This window comes from Oryx dammah, unplaced genomic scaffold (assembly GCF_014754425.2).
Source record: "Oryx dammah isolate SB20612 unplaced genomic scaffold, SCBI_Odam_1.1 HiC_scaffold_2, whole genome shotgun sequence".
NCBI classification, from domain to species: Eukaryota; Metazoa; Chordata; class Mammalia; order Artiodactyla; family Bovidae; genus Oryx; species Oryx dammah.
The window spans coordinates 179,511,463-179,523,672 of record NW_024070186.1 but is presented as its reverse complement, the minus strand read 5'-3'; the positions used below and the strand labels follow the sequence as shown (position 1 = coordinate 179,523,672).

The 12,210-nt window shown below is 46.8% G+C and overlaps 1 protein-coding gene across 9 annotated transcripts in view; it reads right to left on the bottom strand.

Annotated features, from left to right (window-relative positions):
• Nucleotides 1-4,772: 4,772 nt before the first annotated feature.
• The window catches only part of TNRC6A (trinucleotide repeat containing adaptor 6A), a 224,131-nt gene continuing 216,693 nt past the window's right edge, over nucleotides 4,773-12,210 (bottom strand). For 8 of the 9 annotated variants that reach the window (XM_040257979.1, XM_040257970.1, XM_040258010.1 and 5 more), the window contains 4 exons: nucleotides 10,871-11,092; nucleotides 9,014-9,084; nucleotides 8,102-8,241; nucleotides 4,773-7,589 (listed from right to left, as the gene is read on the bottom strand). In XM_040257979.1, coding sequence (XP_040113913.1) covers nucleotides 7,214-7,589; nucleotides 8,102-8,241; nucleotides 9,014-9,084; nucleotides 10,871-11,092 — 809 coding nt within the window. In that variant the 3' untranslated portion in view covers nucleotides 4,773-7,213. Of the gene's footprint in view, nucleotides 7,590-8,101; nucleotides 8,242-8,437; nucleotides 8,566-9,013; nucleotides 9,085-10,870; nucleotides 11,093-12,210 lie in introns of all 9 variants that reach the window. The other variant, XR_005724132.1, reaches the window with a different exon arrangement.

Here is a 12,210-nt window from a genome sequence, read left to right as displayed (position 1 = left end):
TTGGCTGCACCAGGACTTACTTGTGGCACTCGGGATTGCCAGTATTTGCTGCAGCATGCACAGTACCTTTTACTTTTGGCATGCGGGGTCTAGTTCCCTAGCCAGGGATCTCGAACTCAGGCCCCCTGCATTGGGAGCGCGGAGTCCTTGCCACTGGACCACCAGGGCAAAGCTCACCCTAGCTATTGTGAGGCGGGTGGACAGGGCGGGTGGACAGAGCGTGTGGACAGAGCGTGTGGAAAGCGGGAGACGTCCTGGCTGAGATCACGGCGCTGAGGGTGGAGAGATGGTCTGATTAAAGATCTCTTTTGAAGGCCAAGCAGGATTTTGGATACTGGGGGTCAGGGACTGAGCTAGCAGATGGTCTGATGAGGATTTCAGTCTGGAGTGGTGTAATTTCAAAGGCCGTAAAAGACCAATAGACAGTTATTTATCTACTCTCTCTTTTTTTGCCACACCTCCAGGCATGTAGGATCTTAAGTTTCCCACCAGGGATGGAATCCGCGCCCCCTGCAGTGGAGTTCAAAGTATTAACCACTCAACAGCCAAGGAAGTCCAAACTTACTCCCAAGGGCACAGGTGTGCCGGTGGGAAGAGCTTTCCCTTGGCCATATTGCCTCATCCTTAGGCACTCAGGATGTCCCATTTCTGCCCATCACCTGAACTGCTATGTATATACCTAAGATTGTCTTTATTTTTTTAATAAGGGGAGTGCCATCATATTTCTGGGACTTCCCTGGTGGCTCAAATGGTAAAGAATCTGCCTGAAATGCGGGAGACCTGGGTTTGATCCCTGGGTCAGGAAGAACCCCTGGAGAAGGGACTGGCTACCCACTCCAGTATTCTGGCCTGGAGAATTCCGTAGACAGAGGAGCTACTGTTTGTGGTGTCGCAAAGAGTCGGACACGACTGAGAGACTAACATTTTCACTTTAATCATATTTATTATTTTTTAAATTATTAAAATTTTAAAAAACTTGGCTGCATTGGGTCTTCGCTGTTGCGGAGCACAGGCTCCAGCGTGGGCAAGCTCAGCAGTTCTGGCACTCAGGCTTAGTTGCCCCATGGCATGTGGGATCTTTATTCCCTGACTAGGGATTGAATAACTTGTCTCCTGCATTAGAAGGCAGACTCGTAACCACCAGACCACCAGGGAAGTCCCTAAGGTTGTCTTTAAATGTGAGTCATTTAAAAAGTAAATCTTGCTTTTCAGGGACTGCAAATCTGGAGAGATCCTGGCTGGGAGAAGGACTTGAATCTCATTGTGCTCTCAGCCTTTTGACCCTCCCTGAAAGCCCCTCAGTAAAAATGGACTGATCCAAAAAAAAAAAAAAGTAAAACCTAAATGTGTGTATTTACAAGGCAACCTTAGCAAACCAGAGTTACTTGTTATATCTAGTAGGGGGATGATAATAACTAGCCCAATAAAACCAGACAATGTTATTGAACGAAAAATTCAAAATAATGAAATACTTGAAAACTAAATTCCTGAAGAATGGGACATTTTCTAATTTATTTTTAATTGAAGGATAATTGCTTTACAGTATTGTGTTGGTCTCTACCAAATATCAACACGAATCTGCCACAGGGTTAGCCCTGCCCCCTCCAAAAATGGAACTTCTGATGCTTATGTAATAAGGGCCTATAGTCATTGCTAGGCCTTAATCGTATTCCTTAAAAATATCTTTGTAATCACGTATCTGTTTCTATAGGAAAAATATTAAAACAGAGACAAAACTAAAATAGTGACTCTAGGAAGTGCAAACAAGGGCTTGAAGTCTCTGGTGCACACTTGGGAGGGGCTCCTTAGATCCCTTGGAGGAGAGCATGGCAACCCACTCCAGTATTCTTGCCTGGAGAATCCCATGGACAGAGGACCCTGGCGGGCTATGGTCAAAAAGAGTCAGACATTGCTGAAGTGACTGAGCATGTGGTATGCATCTTAACCCTGGGGGCACCCTGGGGCCTTTGCTGGGCGCTGGGACCTGCCTAGGATCCTGACCCAGCACAGCACAGCACAGCCAGGAAATCCCAGGAAGTCCCAGGATGGCTATAGAGTTAACATTATTATTATAACTTTTTGTTGTCAATTTATTATTTACCCCTTTGCCAAAATTCAATGAGGCAGGCATTCATAAAGATTTTGGGGAGTTCTCCGGAGGCCTAGTGGTTAGGATTCCAGGCTGTCACTACTGTGGCCCAGGTTCAAACCCTGATTGGGGAATAGAGATCCTGCAAGCTGTACAGTGAGGCCAGAAAAAAAAAAAGTACAGAGTTTTTAAAAAGATCCTTTACAGCCGAAGAATCAGTTTTACCTCTATTACTTTTCTGAAGGACAGAAATCAGGAACTCTAGGGCATTTGTCCAAAAGCAGTGTCAAAAAATATCTGCTCCATCAAGAGAATGATTTGACGATCACTCCTCTAGTAAGAGCTTAATTTACATTTCAGATGGAAATTTTTCTTGGGATAGTTGTAGATTCACATACAGTTATAAAATAAATAACATAGAAGGGAATTCCCTGGTGGTCCAGTGGTTAGGACTCTGCGCTTCTACTGCCGAAGGCCAGGGTTCCATCAAGGGTTTAAAACATGTCTGCAGTGGGGCTGAAGCATGGGGACTTCCTTCTAGCTCCGGGGTGATGCTAGGAGGCAGCCACCGTGGAGCAAGCGCTGTCCCCACCTTCTTTTCTGCTGGTCTCCTGTGTTGTACCCTGGCTCACACTGAGGTCCTCCCAGCCTGCAGGACTGATCTTGCCCCACGCCTGGCTGTTGCTTCACCGCCGTTAGGGCTCTCCTCAAATGCCACAAGGACATGGGTTTTATTCCAGCTGCCTAGGCTGTCTGTGGTCAGGGTAGCACTTTTCAGTGGAGAAAGGGAATGCTGAGTCAAGGCCTCAGGGCGGGACCCAGTGGACGAGGCTGGGAGTTATCCGTGACCGCCTGTACACACCGCAGACATCCCCGAGGAGCAATTTCTAAAGTGTGGGTATTCCAAGAAATAAAAAAGCAAAAACATTTTTTTAAAAAGGGACTTCCCTGGCTGTCCAGTGTTTATGAGGCTGCTTCCACTGAAGGGGAGCGTGTGTTCAATTTCGGCTACTAAGATCCTGCCTGCTGTGTGGCACAGCCAAAAAATAAAATAAAAATAAACAGGACTTTCCCTGGTGGTCCACTGGATAAGAATCAGCCTGCCAATGCAGGGGGCCTGGGAGATTCCACATGCTGCGGGCAACTAAGCCTATGCGTTGACCACATGCTCTGGAGTCCACGCCCTACACACCCTGAACAAAAGAAGGTGCAGCAATAAGTCCCCCTCGGTGCAGCCAGAGAAAGCCCCTGCACAGCCACAAAGACCCAGTGCAGTCAAAAATAAATAACATAAAATTTAAAGAGAGAAATAGGGACTTCCCTGATGGTCAAGTGGCTAATACTCTGGGCTCCCAAAGCAGGGGCCCCCAGTTCAAACCCTGGTCAGAGAACTAGATCCCACATGCCTCAACTAAAAGTTCATATGTGGCATCTAAAGATCCTGTGAGCGGCAACTAAGACCTAGTGCAGCCAAATAAATTTAAAAATATAAACAAACATTTATAAAGTGTGGTTCCTCCGTGATGCTGTGCCTTTAACTCCTCTGCAAAGACTTCACACCTCCCCCTGAGCTTTGACAGGTTGTCTCACCCAGAACTGAGTCTATTTTTTGGTTTGCTTTTTAGATAGCTTATTTACGGCCAGTGGCACTGATTTTTCATAGAGTCATGACATCACCATCTTTTGTCAAAAAACTGACATAAGGAGTTGATTTTTAAAACTATGAAATCTATGAAAATTCAGGTGGTTCGTGATATGGTGAAATTGAGAAGGAAGACCTGGTGAGGCTCCTGGGCACAAAAGCCTTTCTGTATCCCCTTTTTCTTGTTTGCAGGAAATAGGCTTCATTCAGCCTCCACAACCTTCCCTGGGTTCCAAACAGTTGTTAATCAGGGAAGGTAGAGGATGCAGAGATAATGGAGTAGTCAAGAGACAATACTGCAGCCTTAGGGACAGGGTCCTGGTTCCCTCTCAAAGGATACATAGATGACTTTTGAGCTGTTTGGCAGCTCAGGTGGGAAAAGTTAACAGTATGCTGCCCCCAAACAGGTAGACAGACCCCAGATTGGTTGGAATCAGAAAGTTGATGGTGCTGACTCCCAACTGTCCCATCACCAACCTCAGAAGAATGTTCACGAGCTGATCGCACCCTCTCTGAACCTTCTATAATAAACTCCTCACTACCCGCTCTGGGTTGGGACACACAGTCTTGAGGGTTTTCAGCCCTCTCTGTCCCCCTTTGCCTGGCAAAGCAATCAAGTTATCCTTTTCTGTTGCACCCAAAACAAATTCAGTTTGGTACAGGACAGAGTCTGGATTTTGGCTGCCAGTCCAGGCAAGCTGACCCCAGCGGATTACTGTCTTTGAGGAGAAGGCAGCGTTGGGCAGGCCCTCAGGGAGCAGCTCCGGATGTCTAGAGCCCAGGACACGTCCTGGGGAGGAGGAGTGGTGTACCTCCTGGGATCTGTATCTGGAAACACATGGCTAGATGGATTAAAATGTTTAGATCAACTCTAAGAGGCTGTTAGTGACTCAAGGTCACCGAGTCAGGGGAATGTCACGGTCAGACTGATCATCTACACTAAGGCATGGGCAGTTGAGAGAGATTAAGGAAGGTTTAGGAGGAACACAGTCGTTTAGGGACTAGAACTGTTTAAGGACCAGGCAAACACCAAACCACTTCTTAATTTTTTAAATCAAACACTTTATTTCCACATAACAAGCGCAAAAAACTCCCAAACACTTTAACAATACAATTAACGCAGTTATGAAGTCAATTATATACTACTCAAAGCCCCAAAAGGTCAATCAGCTTAACGTTCCAAACATTTCCAGACGTGGTTTTTCAAAGCTACCTTTGGTTTTTGGAAAAACCAGTATGGAAGTCAATATACATTGAATGCATTGAACAACATTTGCTTATATTAAGGTGTCCAACAACATTAGCTTACACCTGGCAAGTTGGAGCATGATCTGAAGTCATACGCTGAAATACACACACAGGTTCTGCCCCCGCAGCTCCTGCGGTGAGGAGCGAGGGCCGTGAAGGGGGAAGAAAAAGGCCAGTCCAGGCTGTGGCATTTCTCATTTTGTAACAGAGGTATGAGAGTTAACACTAAGAACAATGTCAAGTCATTAAGCTTCATGTTCCAAATGGTCTCTTGCTGAGGCTTGAGATGGGCACAAATGGTGGGGAAGATGAAGTCACAGGAGAGTTTGAGCAACAAGATCCCAAAGATGCTCAGAGAGGGTAGGAAGGAGCAAGCAACAGTTTCCCATTGTTCTCACATTATTTCAGGGTGAAATTGTGAATAAGTTCGGATAAAATGTTCAAATATTTGCTTAGATTTTTTTTTTACTTGGTTGCTCTATGAGAACCCTCATACATAGCAACTTTGAAACTTTCGTTATAAAAAAGAGCGTACAAATAAATTCACAAAAAAGAGACAGTTAATGTTGAGCAGCCAAAAAGTCATGGTTTATTATATCTGAAGAAAGTTCATAATTCAAACACAACCAGACTGTACATTTTACAATCACATTCTATTTGTAAACAGTTAAAAGCCACTGACTTCTTTTGCATCTTAGGACACAAACAGTTAGAATCAAGGCAATGAAATGATGGCAAATTCTGTACTGTTAAAATTTTTATCCTTGTTTAGTCTCTCTTCTTTGACTAAGCAAGCATTATAATACCATTTGTGGGCAAAAAAAGGGGGGGGTGGGGAGAAAGAAATTTTAAAAATGGTGTATAACTCGTTAGTTTGCAACAACATTTAAAATTTTCTTTATACAACGAACAATTCTGTAAGCCCAATATCTTGGTTACAGTATGCATAGTTACTGATTTCGGCTTTAAGGTACAACAGTTAAACATTAACACAGTCACGAGAGAGCGGAAACAGAGAGAGCCACTTGATGGGATTACAAAAAATTATTACCTATTGATTATTAGCAAACCATCATCACTCACTAATAAAAAGACAGCATCTGAAAGCAGAATCTCAAACTCCAGCTTTAAGCATTTTTTTTTCCTTTTTTTTTTTTTGGCAGAGAAAATTCTTAAACAGAGCAATATGTAGTATCAGTGCTAAAAGTCGGGGTTTTTCTTTTTTCCTATAAGAAACTACAAGGAGATTTTTTTTTTTTTTTTTTTCGTTTTTTTAAACTGGGGAACTGGTTTTCCTGAGAACCATGCTCTTTGATTTAGGACAGAATAGAAAAACAAAAGAACATGGCCAAATGCTGCTCCTTTTTCCCAGAGATAGAAAGCATCTTTTAAATCATCCTCCATTTTTTTTTTTGTCTTTTAATTTTTTTTTAAATGATGGAAGAGTAAACATTTTTTTTTTTCTCAAAAAACAAACAAAAAAATCTGTAAACAAGAAGGCTCAACGTGGGAACCTTCAAAACAAAATGGAAAGCCTATTCAAAGTGCAGGGCCCGTCCTGGGTGGCAGGTGGGCTGCAAGTCACAGCTGTGGCCACAGTTTTTCAAACTGCAGAGTGAAATTCTTTAGTTTTCTAACATGAAAAAACTGGTGCAATACTTTCATTTATAGTCCTAAGTCAGTATCATAACTTGATCTTTTAAACTCCACGATACCACAATAAGGTAGGCAAACATCAAGGCATAGTAGAGAGCGCACACCTTAAGAACATCCTTGAGTAAACATTTACACTGGAACAGCTGCCCTCCCCATATTGCCGAGTAGACGGAGAGAACACCCTTCAGTGCAAAGTTAAAAGCTCATACATTATCAGCCCAAAAAACTTGTTTGCAAAAAGAAGAGAAAAAGAATGAATGGGGGGGAGGGGTAGGAAGGGGGGAAAAAAGAGAACTCAAAGGCTAAACATGATGAATATACACAAGTGAGCTCATTCTATACGGTTTAGCATGTATGGCGCTATTTGGGAGTGTAAATAGATAGATACCTTTTCACATTATAATATTGGCCTGCATGATTCAAGTATTCAAACTGATATGTTTCAGGGAAAACAAAGTGGAGAATGTGCAGAGAATAGCTGTTCCCACAGGTGGCCCCTGGCTGCAGGCGGCGAGCCCAACTTAGTGCTCCTTTCTCTCGCGGCTTGAGGTCGAAGTTCGTGAGTCTAGTCTACACTGTTACATGGACTCTCCACCCCCACCCAGGTGGTCAACAGAAAGAAAAGCATTAATGGGGGATGGGCTGCTAATTCCCCGGGGGTCGCTGCTGCTGGGAGGACCCCACAGGCTTGTGGAATAATGTGGGGTCCCCCAGAGGGAAGTGCCATGAAGGTCTCCACAGTTAGTTCCCGACAGCCCAGCACCATTCCAGTGATTGAGATCGGTCCGGCTGGAGAATGAGTGGGAACAGTCGAGGGAGCCCAGCCGGCTCTGGCTGGACCCGAGAGACTGCCAGCTGGGAGAAGGGGTCAGAGACTGACTTTGTGCAAAGAAACGACTGATCTCCTCTTCACTGGCAAACTCAGCAAGAATAGTAGTGTTCCCTAGTACACACCTGGAGGAGAGAGACACAAGCAGGCCTGGTGAAGACGGGGGGCCAGCTGAGGGGTCTGAGCCAAAGTCAGGGGGCATTTTGTCACCGCGGAGGGGGAAAAGGAGAGGGCAGGGCATGCAAGGACGCCGAGGGCCCTCCCGTCAGCCCGCGCGCGCCCCAGAGGCCGCACGTGGTGGGGCACAGCGCCCAGGGCTCTCCAGGCCCAGACATGCCACCCAGCTCTGCTGAGGCGTCAGATCGCATCCTGTCTCCTAACGGGAAATTGAAGGGACTTTCTGGGCCACTTTGATCTGGGGTGATATGCTCCCTTCTGAACGCTGCCCTTGGAGCCAAAACACAGGAGGCGGCAGCCGTTCTGAGACGCTCGCTGCGGGGCCGCACATGCCAGGCCAGGGGTGGCGTGCAGGGTCCCCGGAGGCGCTCCCAGCCACGCCAGGGGGCCCTAACAAGAGGATTCCGAACCTGCACCCCAGGGGCATTTTCCAGGCGCCTGCGCAGAATGGGCAACTTACATGTGCAGAGACTTTTGTGCCTTCACTACCTCTTCTTTTGAACTGTAACGGACCAAAGCGTTTCCATGTGGGAGGTTCAGGTGGAATGTTATCAGTGGGCCATGCTGCATGCACAGAGTACGCAGAGTTGAGCCATCAATCTAGGAAACAGAGCCAGGGAGCTACCAGTTAGACGCACCGCCGCGAGGCCGGTCCAGGGAGGTGGTCCCAGGCTGGGACTCTGGTTCTTTCTCTTGCCCAAGGTCCTTCACTCCTGGTGCCACTCTGCACTGGGACTCACTGCTGTCATGGGGCACAGCGCCTCCCTCCCCACCTCCACTGGTCCCAGAGCCATACCTCTGTGGCCTCTAGACTCCTGGATATTCCCCAGATCCCCAATTCCTTAGTTAGCCATTGCCCCTGCTGTGGCTTCAGGTCTTCTCTCTTCCCTGCCCTGAGGACAGGATTCATCAAGGCACTGCTCCCTGGGGAGGAGGGGGGTGGGCTCTTAACACCCAGCCTCCAGAGGAGGGGGTCGTCCAGGGACTAAGAAAATATTCTCATCTAAACGGGCAGACGCGGTTTCTCAAAACGCGGTACAAGGACCACCTGCATTAAACTCATCTGAACGCCCTTACAGAAATGGAGACCCCTGGTCCTAGCCCAGGTCTGCTACATGAGGGTCTGCGGGGTGAGATCTAGGACTCTGGTTTTGATCAGCTCCCGTGCATTTCATAGCATAAGAACCACAGGATCAGACCACCAGCCTGCCTGAGGTATCCGAAGACCATTCTCTGTCAGGCCTTAACATCTATTTAGTCCACTGAGCAGGCCTAGGCAGTCCTCATCTCAGACTTACACCAGCATGGAAGCCTTTGCTTCCATGTGACCTGGAACCAGTTCACCACCAACCAGGATACCTGATGTTCTTACCTGAGGTGTAAGGTTTTTTAGAACAAGCCAATTTGTTATTCTCCCTGAGCTGCTCTCACCCCAGCTGGAACCTAAACAAGGAAGAAAAAGGACAAGTCAGCCTTCCAAGACTGTGGCCTGAATGACTGTGCAGGACAACACAGCCCAGTTACACTGGAGAGATTCAGAAGGATCACTTGAGCTCAGGGGATCCGTTTCCTTCTTTCTTACTCACCTGTGGTTCTACCTGGGGTATCTTCCCCATAGGCCAGGATGCCACCTCACTCCAGCTCTGACCAGCAGCTAATTCCTGGGGCACATGGCTTGGCCTCTGGGGTTGAGGGGCTCAGAGGGCTGCCAGCTCATCACAGTGGGCGAGTGAACCACAGGCCAGATGCCTCTGGGCTCTTCCCATTTATAAAGCTAAACCCATTCCCTATTTGGGGAATAGCCTAACTTCATGATCATCTCAGGTACTGGATGACTTTGCATGCACGTCCCACAGGGTGCTAAGTTAGAGGGGATTTAAGAGCCTGCAATCGTCCAGACATTCCTTGTTTAGCCTGGGCTACCACAGGGGCTCTGCATCTGGCTTTCCTGTCCAGCTCCAAGGCATCGTCTCCCTCTCCCAGCAGCCGAGCTTCAAGACATGATCCAGTCACTCCTGTCTAAAACTGTTCAAAAGAGCCTCAGAAACCCTTTAGAAGATGGCTAAATGTCACAGCTCAAGGCACTCAGCACTCCCTGAACACCGCCCCCCAACCCTTGCCAAGCTCCGACTTCACAGGAAACCCTGTGTTTTCCCAGCTCTCTGTGCCTTGGCCTACCCTGCCCCCTCTGCTGACGTGGCTGACTCACACAGGCTTCCTGATCCCACCCGACTCCCATCGACCCTCCTGAGGGTCAGGGGTCCTCAGCCACGTTTATGATGCCCCCTCATCATGCACTGCCAGGCGGTAAGCTGTGGCCTGAAAGAATCGCTCACACATCACACCAAGCTAACTTGGATTTAGTAACTTGGAACAGACTCAAGTGTTCTTTTCATATAATTAAAACCTTCCCTCTAAGGAAACATTTCAAGTTTTATTTCAACCAATCACTGCTCTGAAGATCGGAAATTGTTATTAATGAGGTTTCACTACAATTTTCAGCCTGGAGCTGAGAAAACTCCGTGCACTTGGGGACAGGGGAGCAGATGAGCCCCGAGTTGTGTTTGTGGCTGGGTGTGCAGCGTATGCTGGGAAGGAGGCGGGGACGGGATCCAGTACAGGTCCCGCGTTAGTCGTTTAGAGAAGGAGCAGGGGGGTGGGGCCCATTTGTCCCAGGTTTCCTGGCACAGGAAACCTGTATGGCCTGCATGGTTAATTAATGGCACCCCCTTTCACTCTGAAATGTCCCTGTTTAATCAATGAATTTTCTGATGATTCTAAGTACAGGCCAAGCTTTTACCCCAAAACAGGGCCCACTCTTAAAGGCCCGGATGGGCTGTCCTCACTGACCCCAGGTTTATCAGACGATCCTTCATGTGATATGGTGTCACCACAAGTCTGCCACGTGCAGGAAGTTACTACACCAAATGAGATAAGCTCTTGAGCAGCTTCTGAAAGGAGGGGTCCCCATTCTATTAACTTCATTGCTGACTGGTGCGTGTTTCTGGGGAAACCTAAATAACGTGGGCAAAATTTAAAGTAAAATTTAACACTCTCAAAAGCACGGCAGAAGACAGCAACGAACTAGTAATCTTATGCTGTGTTACCTTCTAATCCTACTTTACAGAGGATAACGCAACAGTCTTCTTCTCAGGTCTCTAGACTGGTGGTACTGGCTGGTGTTCAGTGAACGAACCACAAGAAATCACCTTCTTGCACGTCGTCTTACCTGGGGTATACCTGGCGTCAGAATTTCCCCATCCTCCACCTACTCGAAGGGGAGAATTATCCCACGAAGACAAGGGTGGCTTCTGACCAGTCAGTCCCGGAGGTGGGCGGGACGGAGCAGTGATGTTTTTAGGTGGCAGAGGGACCTTCCACAGCTCATGAGCCAGAGAGGTGTTTGTAACTGAACCAGGGGACCATGTCAATTTGGAATCACTATTTCTGGCTACTCGAAGGAGAAAAACAAAGAGGGGGAGAAGGGAGATAAATGCTTTCAGAAAAGAGAAAATTTAAGTAATGGCAGTACCCATTCCCCCACTAAAAGCAGATCAGACAAAAATAAACTTTAAAAAGGAACCCGCTCCCTTGCCTCAAAACAGACTGTCTCATTAACAGTCTTAAGGCCTGTGAGACCCTTAGTCCAGCTAATACAACAGCACATCGAACACTGCTTGAACTGCTCCAAAGAGCGAGTGGGAACCCCACACCTTGACAATCCTAAGGAGTCCCTCAGGACCGGTACTCAGACCACTGGGTTTCAGTGTTTTGTTGCTCATTCATGAAAAAAGTAGACCCGACTTAGGGAGTCCTCACAGCAGACATTCACAGGGGACACGCTGTACCGAGTGCCGGTCTGCCGGGCGTACTTCTCCTTCCGATCCTCACATACTATCTACTGAGGTTCAGAGAGGGTAAGCAATTTGCCTCTGGGTCCAGTGCACAGCCAGGGATACAGGAAACTAAATAAAACAAATGCTAAAAAAGAGGAGGAGCAGAAGCCAACAGAGAAATTTTTTAACTTCTGTCACCGTCAACTATGATCTTTTTCTACTTTCACCGTCAACTTTTTCTACCTGATCATAAGGAGCTTGTCTTTAAGCCAACAGATCTCAAAGTATGATGGGAAGACTGCTCACAACCCAGTTTATTAAGGCTTGTGACAGTATGAGAAATTCAGAGCAAGCGTCTGTAAACTTCGAGAGCACTCTGACACCACCCCCAAGGCTGTAATCATTTTTCTAGCAATTTCAAGTTCGGGTTTACTGTATTTTACAAAAGTGATCAGTCTGCAAAGAAGTGGGCATTAAAAAAACATAAAAGGTCCTTCACTACAGACAGTTGAGAACTACTGCTTTGAACTAAATTACATTTAATCTCAGACAAGAGTGGCTATTCAGTGAAACCTGATTATTTTAATAAATGACGACTAGATATGACAAATTTTAAAAGGGGGCAAACAGTGTTAAAAATATCATCCCAAGCTCAGAAATACACTCCTAGCTCCCTGAAAAGACGACTCTGGATTAAAATAAGAGGTGAACACAAGAGCCCGGCCCCGGGCTC